This window comes from Emiliania huxleyi (genome assembly GCF_000372725.1).
Source record: "Emiliania huxleyi CCMP1516 chromosome Unknown EMIHUscaffold_155, whole genome shotgun sequence".
Taxonomy (NCBI): Eukaryota; Haptophyta; order Isochrysidales; family Noelaerhabdaceae; genus Emiliania; species Emiliania huxleyi.
The window spans coordinates 211,618-228,488 of NW_005201036.1; the positions used below are offsets into that span (position 1 = coordinate 211,618).

The 16,871-nt window shown below is 66.7% G+C and overlaps 4 protein-coding genes across 4 annotated transcripts; 1 reads left to right on the forward strand and 3 right to left on the reverse strand.

Annotated features, from left to right (window-relative positions):
• Positions 1-2,212: 2,212 nt before the first annotated feature.
• On the reverse strand, positions 2,213-2,650 carry EMIHUDRAFT_229416 (hypothetical protein; the record flags this gene model as incomplete). Its single annotated transcript, XM_005786053.1, has 1 exon — positions 2,213-2,650. The coding sequence occupies one exon, from the start codon at positions 2,648-2,650 to the stop codon at positions 2,213-2,215; it is 438 nt and encodes a 145-aa protein (XP_005786110.1).
• Positions 2,651-2,925: 275 nt separating this feature from the next.
• Positions 2,926-6,090, reverse strand: EMIHUDRAFT_229417 (hypothetical protein; the record flags this gene model as incomplete). The annotated part of the gene is made up of 9 exons (XM_005786054.1): positions 2,926-3,144; positions 3,220-3,363; positions 3,409-3,708; positions 3,805-3,915; positions 4,150-4,329; positions 4,738-4,872; positions 4,955-5,029; positions 5,293-5,487; positions 5,707-6,090. The coding sequence occupies 9 exons, from the start codon at positions 6,088-6,090 to the stop codon at positions 2,926-2,928; spliced, it is 1,743 nt and encodes a 580-aa protein (XP_005786111.1).
• A 2,432-nt stretch (positions 6,091-8,522) lies between these two features.
• On the reverse strand, positions 8,523-9,522 carry EMIHUDRAFT_229419 (hypothetical protein; the record flags this gene model as incomplete). The annotated part of the gene is made up of 2 exons (XM_005786055.1): positions 8,523-8,777; positions 9,421-9,522. 2 exons carry the CDS (start codon positions 9,520-9,522, stop codon positions 8,523-8,525), a joined length of 357 nt encoding a protein of 118 aa, XP_005786112.1.
• Positions 9,523-9,660: 138 nt separating this feature from the next.
• On the forward strand, positions 9,661-14,691 carry EMIHUDRAFT_229420 (hypothetical protein; the record flags this gene model as incomplete). Its single annotated transcript, XM_005786056.1, has 14 exons — positions 9,661-10,353; positions 10,509-10,559; positions 10,716-10,841; positions 11,068-11,142; positions 11,234-11,314; positions 11,695-11,818; positions 12,033-12,143; positions 12,195-12,265; positions 13,016-13,162; positions 13,244-13,331; positions 13,513-13,880; positions 13,962-14,017; positions 14,152-14,205; positions 14,292-14,691. 14 exons carry the CDS (start codon positions 9,661-9,663, stop codon positions 14,689-14,691), a joined length of 2,445 nt encoding a protein of 814 aa, XP_005786113.1.
• Between the last annotated feature and the right edge of the window lie 2,180 nt (positions 14,692-16,871).

Below are 16,871 nucleotides of genomic sequence, written 5' to 3' on the forward strand. Positions count from 1 at the left end.
CGCACCGCCCGGTCTCCCGCGCACTGCGCACAGGCTAGTGCCATTTCACTGTGGCACAGCTCGCGTTACAAAACCTTGATTTGACCATTTGCGCCATTTTGTCCCTCTCGGTGCCTTCCAGAGGCAGCTGCGACCCCGCCAAGTGGACGGGGGCACTCGGCAGGTGGCGCGGAGTGCCCCCGTCCACTCGGCGGGGTCGCAGCTGCTTCTGTGCGTCCTGGGGAGGGACAAAATTGTCGCCGCCGGAGACGACTCGACGCCGCTGAGATTGGAGATCAAGCTCTGACAGGTCGCACGTCGCTCCTTTGACGCCGACGTGACTCACCCGTGCAGATCACATCAGGACACGGTCTCGACGCGCTCGGTACGACGCCTGCGACCCGTCTCGGGTCAGGTGGCACGACGCTCATCGCGCCTACCAGCGCTGCCGTACAGGTTGCCACGACGAGGTCGAGCACGCTTCTATACGCTCGCCGAGCCTTCCTTTCCATCCAATTAGGCAGCCTGGGAACGGTGGCGGTCAGAGGCAAAGCCTACGAGGGGTGGTGGAACCACATGTCACGGCTACTGCCGGCTCGACCCCACGATAGCCTCCGAAGGCTGACTTTGCGGCACCATCATCGGACGATGTCGACGAGTTGGGTCGCTCTCGCGGTAGCCAGATGACCTCTCTTTCTAGGAGCATCGGCCATGGCCGCAGGGAGCGCGGGGGAGGGCGCTGGAAGCAACACGGGAGCGAGTGACGGATAAAGTCGTGTGAAAGAGCTGTGAAAGCGAAAGTATCGAAATTAATTGCCCGCCGCAGGCGAAGAAAATTTTCAGGGTTTTTGGTCCCCTACGCCAAAGAAATCGAAGATTTCGGCGGGCGCCCGACGCGGTATGGAGCACGCGCGCTGCCCGGCATGCCTGCAGCATCCAAACGAGACGCACGGCGTCGCTCAGCCGTGTCCACGCGGCTTCGCTCCTGTCCTAACCGCCGCCATCTGGGCGGCTGCTGCGGAGCTGCTGCCGGCGGTGCGGCAACTGGCCGACAGATACAACGCTCAGGGCACCCGCCGGCGATTCACTGGAAAGGAACGAAGGCGCCGCTGTCGGCGATTCACCGCCGTTCGTTCCCGTCTCTCAAGCTGGCTACACCGTCCATGGACGAGGGAGACGTCGCCTCCTCTTTCGTCCCGGGCACTGTTCGCGCCGGAAGGCACCGTACACTGCGAAGTACATTAACCTTCATCCCTCCTACCGCCGGCCGGGAGTGCAGCCTTCGCCATCGCTGAGTGAGATTATCCTCGACTTTGGCACCTGCGAAGTAATGAACAACATGCAGTACGTCATATGCAATGGCGCTATGACAGCCCTGCGATGGGCGTCCTCGACGCAGACGAGGCGGAGCTCATCTGCACGGCGCAGATCGCCGACTTTCTCTCTCTCCCTGCGCGAGTGATTGCGCCACCGTGGATGAGGCATATGGGCTGGGCAGGGGAGTTGGTAGAGGAGGTTGACTGAGGGCGCGAGGCCGCCAATCGTCACAGTCTGCTGCTGACTGTCGGTCGCTGTCTGGTTGCGCATCGCGCTGGCCGCGCAGCGGCCTTTAGAAAATTTTGGCCGCAGGCCTAGTTTTGGAGAAGATCAAATAATAAGCGCCGGTGAGGCTTTCAGAAGCTGCCGTTTGCGGCTTCCTAAGTCAATTTTTCGAGAGGAACGTTTTGGCTTAGCTATAACGGCTCCAAAGTCGCGCGATCATCGAGTTTTGAGTCAATAATTATGAAAGGAAGGGGCTGGCGAGAATTATAGCTAAGCCAATCGATTCAGCGTGCTCTGAAACGCCCAAAACCGTCGAGTTTTTCGCGGTAGGCAAAATAGAGCCCTTAATATTTGATCTTTCTTGGCCACGGCCACGATTACCCGTCACTCGCTCACGGAGCTCCGTTGGAGACGTTTTCAAAGATATTAGCGTGTCAGAGTGAAATGGCACTAGCCACATGAAAATGTATCGGAGTACGGCATGTCCGCCACGCCGCGCCAGCCCTGGCTCGCAAACGCTCTCCTATACTGCCTGACAAGCCCCGGCGCCTCTCGCATTTCGCCGGAGTCCTCCTTGCGCGATCCGCTAAACATGGTGGTGGTGTGTGTGGGGGGGGGGGGGGCACCGCCTATGTCAGGAGACACGCCTTCATCCCCGCTCGCCTTCTACCGTCGCAAGGCCTCCGGCGCCTCACGGCACCCGCTGCGCGTTGAGGTCGTGCCGCTGGCCCCACCGCTGCAGGAAGGGCGTGAGAACGAGGCCGGCCGGCACATACCACGCCCTCCGCTCCGGGTCCCACCGCCCACCCATCGCCTTGCAGTCGTCCTTCTGCGCGAAGGGCGTCGTCAGGAACGTGCGGAAGGGGGCGGACGCAGGAGCGTACTGCTGCGGCGGAGGGGCGTACTGCGGCGGAGGGGCGTACTGCTGCTGCGGAGGCGGCTGGTGCTGCTGGGGAGGAGGGTACATCCGAGGCAAGTGCTGCTGCGGTGGCGGCGGCTGGTGCTGCTGTGGCAGAGACGGCTGGTACGGCCACGCGTGTACTGCCGGGGACGCTTCGCGCTGCGAGGGAGGTGGCTGCGCCGGCGGCGGCTGCTGCGCCGCTGTCCGCGCCTGCGCGGCGGCTTGCATCCTGGCGAGTTCGGCCTGCGCCTGCTGCTGCGCCTGCTGCTGCGCCTGCTGCTGCGCCTGCTGCTGCGCCTGCTGCTGCGCCTGCTGCTGCGCCTGCTGCTGCGCCTGCTGCTGCGCCTGCTGCTGCTGCCATGCCGCCTGCGCGTCCGCCAGCCGTTTCGCCGCCGCCGCCTTCGCCTCGTCCTCGAGCGCCGCCACCGTACCGGGCGGCAGCCACCTACCGGGCGGTAGCCACCTGACGCTAAGCGAGGTGAGGTGGACGCCGGCATCCACCGCTACTCGACTAGCGGCAGCCACCTCTCAAACGCGGCGAACGAGCTCGCATGCTCGACGACGTACCACTTCTTCTCGTCGCCGTCCCACCGCGCGCCCGCCGCCTTGGCATCGTCCTTCTCGTCGAACGGCACGTCGAGCAGCGTGCCGCCGCCCTTGCGCCGCAGCCGCTCGAGCGAGCAAGGCGCGCTCAGCTGCGGGATCGCCCCCTTTGGGAGCCACTGTGCGGGAGGAGGACGGGTGCATGAGAAGGAATGAGTAGGCTCGTTGCACTCTGACAAGTGCTAGCCGCCGACCTGCCGGAAAGAGGAGAGGTTCGCGCTCGCGGGCGCGTAGAGCATGCCATTGAGCGAGTCCCAGCGCGCGCCGCAGCTCTGCGCGGCCGCCTTGTGCTTGTGGGCGTCGGCGAGCCAGGTGCCGCCGCCGTGGCGCATCAGCGCCTATGAAGCTTCATAGACAGTTCGCGGAAGGTTCCTGGGAGGAACAGCCGCCGTGGCGCGCGTCGGCGCCGAATAGTCCTTTGGCGGCTTCGCCTTCTTGGCGCGCTTGGGCTTGGGCTTTGGTCGCGGCGGCGCTGGCGTGGAGGCGGGGAGCTGGTAGGAGGGCGCGGCTGCGGTGGCAGTCACGGTCGCGGCGACAACCCTGGGAGCGGGAGGTGGCGCGAGGGGCTGCCGCTGGAGCGGCGCCCCGCCCGAGCAACGCTGGTAGGCGATGAGGAACTCCGGGTAGACGTATTCGCCGTGGAAGGTGACGAACTCGCGGTAGCGGAGGAGCGCGCCGCCGAGCTCGGCGAGGAGGGAGTGGTGGAAGACGGGCGGAGAGACGCCTGATGGACGATGAAGGAGGACGAATGAGAATTAGAGGAGGGGGGGGTGGGAGACGGGCGGAGAGACGCCGTCGACGACGCTCAGCTCGCGCGTGTTGCCGTTCGGGAAGATGGGCTTGCGCGTGTCCATCGACACGGCTCGCTCGCCCGACTGCTGCGTGCGCACCTGTGGGGGGATGCCATCTCGGGTCCTCTAGTCATCTCGAATCCTCTCGCTCGCCTGCCGCGTGCGCACCGAGTGGCCAAGCGCGACGCGGCATGCGAGGGCGTAGTAGACGTTACCTAGAGAAGCCCGAGAAGGTTCCTAGAAGGCTCCTGGAGGCAGGCGAGGGCGTGGCAGGGGTCTGCCCGGGTGGCGCTGCGACGAGTCGTACAGGCGCTGGTGCAGCTCGGACGACACAGAGAGCCGCTCGTCCAACTCGACGTACTGGTCGCTCTTGCCGAGGTCCTCGGCGAGGTAGACGCCGTTGCCAAAGGCGGTGCCCGCGTTTGTGCCGGAGAAGCGCTCGTTGAGTCCGTTGGCGAGCATAGACAGCAGCGCGCCCGGCTGCGTGCCGTGCAGCAGCAGCGCCTCGTTCACCTCGCGGCGCAGCGGCTTGCCAGGCAGCACCGCCGCCGCCGCCGCCGCCGTCTGCGCAGCCTTGCTGCGCTGCGCCGCCGGCTTGCCGCGCTGCTGCTGCGCGATGCGAGCCATCTGGGCCTTGACCTTGGCGACACCCGACTCGAAGGCGGTCCTAGTGAGTCATCACCTCTTCCTCGTTGATTCAACGTTGCGACTCGAGTGGGGCGTCTCAAGGAAGGAAGGCGGTCCGGCTGTCCGCTGTCCGCTCGGTCCGGCGGTCCGGCTGTCCGGGTGTGCTCGAGTGGCACCCTCCCAAGGAAGTGGCTTGGAAGGATCTAGAAGGCGGTCCGGTTGTCCGCGTGCTCGAGCCGCCACGCACGCGCCAGCTTGAGGGAGTCGTACCCCCGCCCGCCTGCAGGAGAGGACCCGACGCTTCGGTGGACGGCTCCAGGAGGAGGGAGCGAGATCGCCCGCCCGCCCGCCCTGCGCGTCGCGGCCTTTGCCGAGCCCCGAGCCGTCGGTCGCCGTCAGCAGCTCGAGCCCCTCCCACACGGCCGGCTCCTAGGAAGGGCGGGAGGGAGGCTCCGAGAAAGTCGCTGGAAAGTCCCCCTCCCACGCGGCGCGGCTCCTCGGAGGCGGAGACAGGCAGCAGCACGAACCCGTCCGATGCGAGCCGCGCCTGCTGCTCGGCGGTCATCTGGCTCAAGGGCGCGTCCTCCTCGCCGCACAAGTCGATCGTCTCGCGGGCGGCGGCGCCGGCGGAGGAGGAAGCGCCGCCTGCGCCCTTTGCGCTCTGGCGGCGAGCCCTGTCGGCCTTGGCGGCTGCCTTCTCGGCGGCGGCCTGCGCGCGCGCGAGGGAGAGGTCCTCGTACGCCTCCTCCTCGTCGCTCTCCTCCCCCTCCTCCCAATCCTCCTCCGCCGCGCGGCACCTAACCGACCAGCAATACTCACTCATTCACATCCCTCCCCCTCCCCCCCCACTCCCCCACCGCAGCTGCACCGGTTGCGCATCGGGTCGTCGCTCAGCGCGCACTCCCACTTCCCGGGGAGAGACGACGGCAGCACGGCGGTGCGCAGCCGCCGCCACTTGTCGCACTTGTCGCACTGCACAAAGACGGTCGGCTCCTCGTCCACAGCCGCAGCCTCCTTCGCCGCAGCCTCCTTCGCCGCAGTCTCCTTCGCCGCAGCCTCCTTCGCCGCAGCCTCCTTCGCCGCAGCCTCCTTCGCCACAGCCTCCTTCGCCGCAGCCTCCTTCGCCGCAGCCTCCTTCGCCGCAGCCTCCATCGCCGCCGCCTCCTCCGCCGCCTCCTCCGCCGCCTTCGCCGCTGCCTCCGCCGCCTCCTTCGCCGCCGCCTCTGCTGCCGCCTCCGCCTCTGCCTTGGCCGCTCCCGCCACCTCGTCCTGTGCTGCGGAGTCGGTGCTCGTCGCCGCACCTCGCAGGCGGATGCGGACCGCCTCCAAGGGCCCTGCCTCTGCTCCGCGCGGTTTGAAGAACTTTGGCAGCACGCGCTCTTCAATGTCGCCGTCGTCGTACTCAACGTCGACGGTGTTATCGGGATGCACCCTGGTCGCCGTGCCAGGGTACCACTTTGTTCCGACGGCGCCGCCACGTTTTGATGCCTCAAACCTCGCAAGCAGCGGCTCGCCAACAGCCGGCAGCCACGCCGCCGGGAGCGGCTTGTCTACGCTCTTCTTCTCGCAGCGAGCGCGCTTCGCCGGATGGTTGGAGTCCGCGTTCTCGTTCTCGTTGTCGGGCTTGGAGCGGGAGGAGCGGCGCATAGGCACAGGTGCGCGAGAGAGAGTCGTGGACGCCACCCCGCCGAGCGCAACCGAGCGCAACACGACGTTCTGCTCAAAAGGCGGTCGAGGAAAAACAATTCGGGCGTTCGCTAACCTAAGATCCCTTGTCAGGAGCAGGAGAGCCCACCTGTGCCCCTGATCGTCCTTCCAAAATCCTGCTCGTGCAGGTGTGGACCCTGTCCTCCTCCCCCATCCCTCGTTTGGTCTGTTTTCTTTCTTTTTACCTAACCTAAGAACGCCGGGTTTGTCTTGTATGCACGACTGGTGGTCTGTCTGCGGTCAAAGGCGGTAAGAGCAAAAAAGCGCACCAGCCGGCCATGGCGCTGCGACCCACCTAGGGGTAAGGGCTCTCCTTGCCCGTAGCGAGTCCCCGAGCATCCGGCCAGCTTGAGCGCGCTTCTTAGCTCCCGCCCTGGGTGTGAGGTTGCCAACTCGCAACTGCACTCCAAGTGCTCCAACCAAGAAGTGCCTCGAACCCTCGATCGACAAGTGCCAGACTGCCAGACAGACAGAGATCCTTTGGCCAGTCGTGGCACGTTTGAACTCTGTCCCTCTTAAGACGGAGAAAATGCGACACAGTTTGTGTGCTTGTCCGTATGTGTGTGAGAGAGAGAGAGATGTTTCAAATAGGAGCAAGCAACCGCCGTCTCTTTCGAGAGTCAGCGAGCCAGAAGACAAACCTGTCGCATGGACACACAGCGAGTGGCGCTTCGAGCGCCTCTTCTTCGCCACGCGCCGGATGCATTATACGGTGGCGTTCCTTCTTGCGAGGCCCTGGGTGCGTCGCGCGGCCGAGGCCATTTCACAGTTGACGGGTGTGGCCCTCGTCGCCCTCGACTGACGATGTGGAGTCTCTTTCCTCGACGCCAGCTCGCTCCGCGCGTGGCGGTGGTCCGCCCTCCGCAAACACCGGCCTGCCATTGATGGAGCATATCACTGCGGCGGCATGAACCTGCGGGCCACACACGGCGTGAGCGGTGCCTGGCCTGTACACCACGAAATCCATCCCCGGGTGTGAGGAAATCCGGACTCCGAAGGGACACGCATGCTGAGCACAGCGTCAAGGGCACGACTGTGGGGGCACACCTTCTCGTCCACCATCTCGGACGCAGCTGAGCATGGTGTCGACGAGCGGTGCACCTAAAAAGGGTGGGTGCCCCTCTCAACAAACTGTGTGTACACGTATGCTGCTTTGGCCCTTGCTTGGCTCCTGCGGGCGGCAGCACCACGTGTGAGTCGACCGATACCGGAGCGCGCGGGCATTGTGCTGCTGTGTGCTAGGGGAGCAGCGATCGAGAGGCACTGGCTACAGCCCGAAACGCACCGCGCGATTGGCTGCAGGCGTTGGGAGGGCGAATCGGGAGCGCCTCTCGGGGAAAGCATTCAAGTCGGTGGTCTCAAACGATACCCGTCTGGTTGACTGGCCAATCTTGACTCCGTCTGATCTTTCTTTGAGACAAGAGCTTGATTTGCACGTGGCGGGGGGCATCGAGGGGTGCAAGGGTGGTAGCTCTGCTTCGGGCGACAGTCCACGTAACCACAGCTCCTCGGGCACCTCGGGGCGGTCCAAGCTGCTGCTGCTGCTGCTCCGTCGAATCGGCGGCGCCCTCCACCCAAAGCAAGAGTGGACCAGGGTCAGCAAGCAGCCGGTGCTCGGACTCAAGGCGGGCGAGCGACACCTCTGCTTGAGCACTCGCCGAGGTGGCATATAGGCGTCGAGGTGCTCACAAGCCGCCAGGCGTTGCCGCTGTGGTTGCGCTACCTTGGGCGGCAAAGGTGTTATGATTGCGACGCTCGGATTGACAACGGGTTCGTCCATGTCATCTTCTTCTTTTGAGCCACGGAGCGGCCGAGGAGCCCGGCCCGGCGACTGGCGACTTCGCTGTACACTGAAAACCCGACCGCCGACGGGAGTACAAGATCAAGAGAGAGTGTAGAGAAGAGTCTACCCCCGAGTCAGACTGTCTACTAGACAGTCTGACTACCCTCTACCGTAGACAGTCTATAGAAAGAGAGTGAGAAGAGAGAAGACGCTCCTGCCTTCCGTGTTCGGTTCCTTGTACTCCTCTCTTGTCACTCCGCGGGGTTTTAATTATTTAAAATTAAATGCATTTTTACGATTTAGATTTTTGTCATTAAAGTGTGCCGCGCCACCGGCTGCTGGTCTTTTTTCGCCTCACTTCCTTCCTAGGAGAATCGAGAAACAGCGGGAACGCTTGTGGGGGAACTTCATTCAACCAACGTTCAAGGGAAAGCGACACCCACCCGCGACGGTCGGCCGACTCGCGAGTCGGCCGACCCCCTCGCGCCGCGTCCAAGCCGCGGCTGCCGGCTCGGAGTCGGCATCATGCAGCATGGACCGATATTGCGGCCCTGTGAAGCGGTGGCACCCAAAGCGCGTCTCCTCCGCGTCAGTAAGCGCAAGCCATGCCCACACGCACCTGCCAGCGCAGCGCGTCGCGCCGCTTCTCTGTCGGCGGCACAAAGTGGTTTGGCGTCAGGCGGCGGGCAGGGCGGCGGCCATCGTCGACGGGCTCCGAGGCGCGAAGCCGCTCGCGGACGGCGCAGACGACGTCGTCGCGCCTCTTGCTCGTCGGCACGACGAACTGCGGCGGCGCCTTGACGCTCCGAGGCCGCCACGGCGACTGGGCAGCGGGCAGTTGTGGCTGCGGCGGGCTGCGGGGCGTGCGTCGGCCGGCCTCTCTTGGGCCCAGAAAGGGGTGCCCGCTCCAGGCCGCGGCGTGGCGGTGGTAGCTTGCGACCACGTCCTGCCGCGGGCGGCGAGGCGTCAGGTCGACCTTGCGTATGAGCGACGCAGAGGAGCCTTCCGCGCCGCTCGAGGCCACCGACTCGCCGCCGGCAGACCCGCGGTGGGGAGGGAGAGGCGGAGACGCCCCCTCCGGCGCGCTGCCGCGGGGGGTGCGCCGCCGCGCCCGGCCCAGCCCGCTGGACGCCGGGGTCGCAGACGACGCAACGCCACCGCGGGCCGCGGGAGGGGAAGGGTAGCCGCGGGTTGGGGTCGTCGTTTCCGCAGGCCGGCAGAAGGGCGCGCCGCGGGCTGGCGACGCGCGTTCGACGTCGCCGCGGCGGCGCTCCGGGAGCAGGCCCGAAGGAGCCTCGTCGACCGGTTCGGAGGCGGGGTAGGCAGCGGCAGAGACGCGAGGCGGTGGCTGGGCGGCGCTCAGAGGCGGAGGCGCGTGCGGCGCAGCGTGGTACTCGCGCAAGAAGGCGCGTAGCATCTGAGCGAGGGGAGGCAGTGTTGGATGTGGGGGCTTGAGGAAGGCATGAAGGTTGGCAGGCTCCGGCGACCTCATCAGGCACCGCGCTGGCGTCGTAGCCCATGCGCGTGAGCTGAGCTCGGACCAGCGCCTCGAAGGCGACGTCCGGATTGGAGTCCTCATGCCCTTTCATTCTGTCAACCTGCAGTAGGCTGAGAGACTCTCAAGCAGTCACCGAGCAGTCTACTGTACCTGGTACCGGCCCCCCTGTCACCCCCGGCGACTCAAATCGCCGGCGGATTTTCTTTTTCAGAAAATTCTTTTCATTGTAATGCAGGCGGCTCTCCCTCCACCGCCGCCGGCCCCGCTGCCCGCCTTCCTCCAGGCCGCGCTTGCGGAGCTAGAGGCCGAGGATTCGCTGCTGGTGCTCGCCAAGGGCCTCGGCGTGCACGCCGTCCTGCGGCGGCTCGTCGAGTCGCAGCTCGGCCCGGAGAACCTCGTGCTCGTCCTGAATACGAGCCGCGACGACGAGGCGCTCCTGCTCTCCGAGCTGGCTGCGGCGGGCCACGATGAGGCGCTGGTGCCACCGACAATCAACAACGAGTGGTCGGCGCCTCAGCGCGCCGAGCGGTACCTGCGCGGCGGCGTCCTGCTCGTGACGGCGCGGATCCTCGTCGTGGACATGCTCTGTGAGCGGCTGCCGACCGGGCTCGTGACGGGCGTCATCGTCGCCAACGCGCACCGCGTGACGGCAACCTCGAACGTCGCCTTTGCTCTGCGCATGTACCGCCAGCGCACGCGCGCCGGCTCCATCCGCGCGCTCTCCGACGACGCCGCGCCGCTGCTGCGCGGCTATTCTCGCATCGAGCGGCTGCTCTCGACCCTCTTCGTGCGGAGGCTGCTGCTCTGGCCTCGCTTCCGCGCAGAGGTGGCCGCCTGCCTGAGTGCTGCGCCGCCCGAGGTGGAGGAGCTGTCGGTCCCGCTCTCTCCGCGAGCGAGTCGCCTGCAGCTGGCGCTGCTCGAGGTGTGAGGCAGACACTTCCTAGACACTTCCTAGACAGTTCCTAGACATGGCGCTGCTCGAGGAGAGACGCGACCCAAGAGAGAGCGCGGCCACGCCTCCGGGCGGGCAGAGTAGCGCCGCCGGCCCCTCTCTATACATATATCGCCCGCGGCCAGGCGCTCGAGGCTTGCGTCGGGGAGCTGCGCTCTTCGAACCCGTCCGTCGACGTGTCGCAGCTGACCACCGAGAAGGAGACACTTCCTAGACACTCCCTAGACACTTCCTAGACACTTCCTAGACACTTCCTAGTCGACGTGTCGCAGCTGACCACCGAGAAGGCACCTCCTCCCTGGCGAGGGACTCGCGCCTCTCCGCCCGGACAGGCGCTCTTCAAGTCCTTTGACAGCGTCGTCCGCGCGCAGCTCGACCCGATCTGGCACAAGACAAGCCGCCGCACACGCGCCCTCGTCTCCGACTTGCAGACCATCCGGCGGCTGCCCCCGCTTCTCGTGGCGCCTTCCAGGAGCCTTCCGGGAAGCGTCTCGCAGCCTTCCCGTAGGCGTCTCCTCTCGCTGCTCGCGTGGTACTTCCTAGACACTTCCTAGACACTTCCTAGACACTTCCCGTAGGCGTCTCCTCTCGCTGCTCGCGTGGTACGACGCGGTCACCCGCCTCCTCGCGCCATGAGTCCGACCCTCGGCGTGCCCCTCACGCGTCCAGGACACGTCCCGCCAGGTCACCTTCTTCGAGTACCTCGAGACCGTCCTCGACGCCGCCACGGCGCTGCACCCGTCGGAGCGACCTCACTGGGTGATCCACTCGAGCGAGGCTGGCGGCGGCGCGGCGCGGGAGCCTGCCTGAGAGCCGCGTCCAGGACACGTCCCCGGCCGGCGCCCCTCAGGCCGTCTTCGTCGCGGCGCGCGAGCGCGTCTACTCGCTGCATCGCACGCAGCCGCTGCTGCGCGTCCGGCGCGGCGGCGCGGTCCACCATCCCTCCCCGCAGGGCGTGCCTCCTGAACCTTCCGGGAACTTTCCTGTAGGCGCGGCCCGTCGCCCCTCCCTCCAGCGCCGCTCGGAGCCGGCGGCAGCGGTGGAGCCGGCGGCAGCGGAGGGGGCGCCGCTGGGGGCAGTAGCAGCAGCGGCGGCTCCGACGCCCCTGCCGCTGCTGGCGGCGGCAGCGGCGAGGCTGGCGGCGGCGAGGCTGGCGTGGGCGGCCGGCTCGAGCTGTCACACAGCCTCGGCGGCGTCGAGGGCGCCGCGGCGCCGCGGGGAGGAGGCCCTCCCCTCGGGGTGCGGCGCGGGGAGGCGCGCTCGCAACCTCTCCTCCCTCGCCCTACCCGTGGGCGGCTCTGGTCCCGACAGGTGCGTCTCGAGCTTGAGGAGCACCCGAAGTGGAGCGCTCTGCTGCAGCTGCTGCGAGAGATCGCCTCGGAGCGCGCCGGCGGCACCACCAGCGCACATGGCGGCGGCACCACCAGCGCAGACGGTGGCGACGCAGCGGGACAGGGCGGAGGAGGCGGTGGAGGAGGTGGTGGAGGAGGTGGTGGAGGAGGTGGCGGAGGAGGCGGCGGAGGAGGCGGCGGCGGTGGAGGCGGTGGAGGAGGCGGCGGCGGTGGAGGTGGCGGTGGAGGCGGCGAGCGGTGTGGGCGCGGCGAGCCTTCCAGGCAGCCTCCAGGGAGCTTCCAGGAACCTTCCCATAGGCGAGCCGCCGGTGCTGCTGCTCGTCCGAGATGCACGCACTGCGGTCGCGGTGCGGCAGCTGCTGAGCTACGGCGCTCGCCCCCTCCTCGAGGCTGCGTCCGTTTACAGAGGTGATCCCACACGCTCCGATGGCGCCTCGACACGCCCGCCCGCCCTCGTAGGCCACTCTCGTGCGTTGGGTGGGCCGCCGCTCTCGCTCGCAGACGCCGGCGGGCTGCCTGCTCTCGAGGAAGTGTCTAGGAAGTGTCTAGGAAGTGTCTAGGAAGTGTCTAGGCGGGCTGTCTGCTCTCGAGTCGGCAACATGAGGTGCGCTCGCCTCCACTACTTTGCTGGCCCCGCTAGCCGTCCGCGCCGCGCGTGCCCAGCTGGCGCGTTTGCCCCCGACAACGTCCGCCTGAGGAGCTGAGGAGTTGCCCCGAAAAGAGGCGTTGGAGGGTAGGGTTAGGGTTAGGGTTAGGGTTAGGGCTAGAGTTGCCCTGACAACAGGCGTCGCTGCTACGCGCCGCCGCCGAGCGACTCGCCTCTTCGCACGCGTCGCTCTCGGAGGGAGGCGGTGGCCCGAGCGCGCTTCCGGGAGCCGAGGCAGCCCCGCAAAACCCTCGGAACCAGCCTGACCAAGGGTGGGCGTCGGGTCGCGGCGGCGGCGGCGGCGCAGGCGGCGGCGGGAGTGCAAGCGGCAGCGGCGGCGCGGGCGGCGGCGGCGGCGATGCCAGAGGCAGGGGCGGCCGCGGCCGCGAGGGGCGAGGGCGCAAGCGCAAGACTGCGCCTGGAGGCGGAGGCGGGGGAGGCGGGGGAGGCGGGGGTGGAGGTTCAGCAGCTGCAGCCCTGCCTCGCCGCCCAAGTCATCGCAGCACTGAGGTTGAGTGCTTGCGGAGCAGCAGGCGCTTCTGCAGCCGGCGGCGGCGGCGGCGACAATGACGACGGCGACGAGGAGGCGGAGAGCGGCGCGCGGTTTGAGCTGTTCGACGCGCTCGGCGTCGAGGTCGCCCTCGTGCAGCACGGAGGGCGCGCCTTCGGCCTCCTCTCGTCCCTCGCGCCGCGGCACGTGCTGCTCTACGACCCCGAGCCGGCGATGGTCCGAGCGATCGAGCTCGAGCAGGCGCGGCGATGCGGCGGCGTGTGTATGCGAGTCTATTTTCTGGCGCTGGCCAACTCTGCGGGGAGCAGCAAGCTGTGAGTAGACGATGTTGACGCGTCAAGCCGTGAGCAGGTGCTTGCCGATTCTGTCGAGGAGCAAGGCTACCGCTCCGACCTCACCGCGGAGAAGGAGGCCTTCGAGGGGCTCATCCTCGCAAAGGGTTCCCCGACCCCCCCCCCCCCGCCCTAGACACTTCCTAGACACTTCCTCGAGGGGCTCATCCTCGCACAGGGTTCCCCGCCCCCCCCCGCCCGCCCCCCCTCCCGCCGCGCCACGCCTGCCCCCAGCTGTGCCCCCAGCTGTGCCCCCAGCTGTGCCCCAGCCGTGCCGTGCTCTCGTAGGGCGGATGGCGCTGCCCTCGGAGTGGGAGGGCCGCACGGCGCAGCAGCTGCCGCCCCAGCTCCGCCTCGAGGAGGAGGCGACTGCAGGCAGCAACGCGGCGACGCTGCGCGGAGGCCGCGCTCGCGCCTCCTCCTCTCGAGGTGCCCCGACAGCCGTGGTGGACTTGCGCGAGTTCCGCTCGGCGCTGCCCAACATGCTGCAGCTGCACGGCGTGACGCTGCGGCCGGCGACGCTCGAGGCGGGGAGGGACGGCTGCCGCGGCGAGGCGCTGCTCACGGTGCGGCGGTGTGAGCAGGCGACGCTCGAGGTCGGAGACTACGTCCTTGCCCCCGACCTCGTGGTCGAGCGCAAGGCCCTCCCCGACCTGGTGCCGCCGCCGCCCTCTCGCCCCTACCCGCCCTCCTCTCCACGCACACGGGCCGAGCCCGTGACGTGGCCGCTCGTCCAGGTGCAATCGCTCGCCTCGGGCCGACTCTACAACCAGGCGGAGGCGATGCTGCGCACGTACCGGAGGCGACCCGAGATTACCCGAGATTGCCCGAGATGACCCGAGATTCCTCGATGCTGCGCACGTACCGGAGGCGACCCCCCCTCGAGGGCGCCAGAGGGGCGGAGGTGTGAACGGCGTCTCTTCACAGGGGCAGCGCCGTGCGCAGGCCGACCCTCCTCCTCGAGTTCGACGAGAACCGGCCGTTTGCTCTCGCGACGCGCGCCGCGGTGGCGGCAGGCCTCTCTGGCGTGGCCGCCCCCCGACCCTGCCCACGGATCCTGCCTGCAGGCGCGCCGAGCTCGCCGCCGATCTCTCTCCCAACTCGACCACCTCCAAGCTGTGCTTGCTGCTGCTCCACTTCCCAAAGCTGCGGCTGCTCTGGTCGCGCCGCCCCCTGCACACGATCGCCATCTTTGACGCGCTCAAGCGCGGCGCGCCCGAACCCGACGTCGACAAGGCGGCGGCGGTCGGCACTCACGCCGAGCAAGCTGCGGGCCAGCTCTTCAACATGACGCCGCAGGACTTGCTGCGCTCGATGCCGGGCGTGCACGCGCACAATTACCGCCGGCTGATGAACGCGGTAACCAACATGCACGAGCTCTCGCAGCTGTCGCTCGGCCGCTTGGCGGAGCTGCTCGGCGAGCAAAACGCCAGGCGGCTCCACACGTTCCTCCACCAGTCGGCATGAGCGAGCCCGAGCGCAAACACTGCCAGATCAATTCAGCACCACTACGGCGGTACGTTACTCCCCCGGACGTTACGTCCCGCTGACCTGTCTTCCTGTGAGTATTTTACTTGGTCTGAAAAGAAGAGAGGGAAAGGCTCAGCATTCTTTTACTCATTAGAAGCCGTCGTCCGACGGGTCCGTGCACGTGTGCGCCTAGAGAGGCTATTTTGTAAAATTCTTTTACCCACCTCAGCCCCCCCAAGCAGCGCCTAGGCCGATTAGTCTTCTCTCACTGCCTGCGGGAACACCCTCGGGCGGCCGGGTGGGGCTGCGGCTGGAGCTAGCATGGCTCGACAGAGCCGAGACCCCGCGTTGAGGCGGCGCTCCTGTGGGCGGCTCTAGAGTCGGGAGAGATATTCGGCAGATCTGGAGCGGCCGCTCACTGCTCGGTACCCCCCCTGCACATCTAAAGCCATCCCTCCTGCTAGGGGGGGGGTCCCCCCCAGCAGCAGAGCGCTGCTGCGGGGGGGGGGGGGTCCGGACCCGACTCCCACTCCGATCATTTGCCTCCAAGCGTCCATGTCGTTGCTCAGGTCCACTCTGACTCCGTGCCCAGTGTCGTGCGGAGTTCCGAAATTCTTTTACTGTGCCAGTGCGCGCCAGTCCCAGTAAAGAAAGAAAGAAAGAAAACAGACAACCCAAGGGAGGAATGGGAGGACGGCACGCCGCCACCACACAGGGATTTTAAGGAGAGGGGTGTGGTGCGCTAGCCGTCGCCCACCCTTGGGCGTCCGCCTCTTCCTATCTCTCTTCGCATTCTCTCTCCGATTCTCGCTGCAACCTTCGTGCCACCTCGCGAACGCCCCCGAGTGCACTTGGAGCACTTGGAGTGCAGTTGGCAGCCTCACATCCATGGCCGGGGAGCTCAGAAGCGCACCCAGCGGGCCGGATGATCGGGATCGGGTTGCGGGCAAGAGAGCCCTAGCCCCGGGGGTGCGCGTTCGCAGGGAAAGGGCCTTAAAGTAAACACGGGTCTCCGAGGGTTGGTTCTGCGCTCCGGGTTTCCCCTAGCGGCGGAACGCCCCCTCTACTCGGAGCTAGTAAACACCAGACACAGGTACTCGTTTGGAGCACTTGGAGTGCGGTCATTAACCTCACGCCCAGGACCGGGGAGCTGAGAAGCGCACCCAGTTGGCCGGACGCTCGGCATCGGGTTACGGGCTAGAGAGCCCTAGCCCTGGGGGGTGCGCGGTCGCAGGGCCATAACACGTCTCCGAGGGATGGTTCCGTGTACCGGGTTACCCCTTAACTGCAGAACGCACCCTCTTCCTCGACCGTGGGGGGGTGCGCAGTCGCAGGGCCATAACACGGGTCTCCGAGAGTTGGCTCTGCGCTCCGGGTTTCCCCCAGCGGCGGAATTTTTCCCTCGCGCTGTGGGTCCCCCTAGCTGCGAAACGCCCCCTCTACTCGGAGCTATAATACGAGAATACTCTCCGAGGGTTGGCCCGTGTACCAGGTTTCCCCTTAACTGCAGACGCCCCCTCTACTCGGAGCTAGTGATACGAGAATACGCACCGTCCCCACGCAATACCTTACTCGAAGATAATACGAGAATACGCAGCTGCGAGGCACCTGTCGAGCAGCTTCCGCGGCGAGCAGCTTCCGCGGCCGTGGGGCGTGGGGGGGGGGGGGGGGGGAACCAAAAAGGAAGCCGCCGTAATAAGGGCCGCCAGAGAAAAGATTAAGGAAACCGCGGCGGGGGGGGGGGGGGACAGGTTTGGTCTGTTCGGAAAGGGACGGCGGAAGGGGGCGACACCCCGGAGTGTCGCCCGCCTCGCGAGGGCGGGGGGGGCGAGGGAGAAGATGAGTGGAATTGATGAGTCGGGCCGTCGTCCGTGCCTCCCCTCTATACGTCAGAGTGGGACCTACGCCGCGCCGGGTAAGGGGCGCGCCCGGTCCTCGACGGAGCCGCGCGCCCCAAACGACCCAGGCGGCGAGTAGTCGTCCTCGAACCTTCGACATGTAGTTGCCCATAGTTAGCGCCTGCCCGCCCCCCCCTCCATAGCTTCGCAAAAGAAAAAACAAAATACAAACAAGCAAAAGAGAAAGCGAAGCCAAAAAAAACGATTGCGTAAACGGCGTCACAAAGCCCGCCGGTTTTGATCGACAATCGTGAGATTGACCGCCGTCGACCAGAGAAT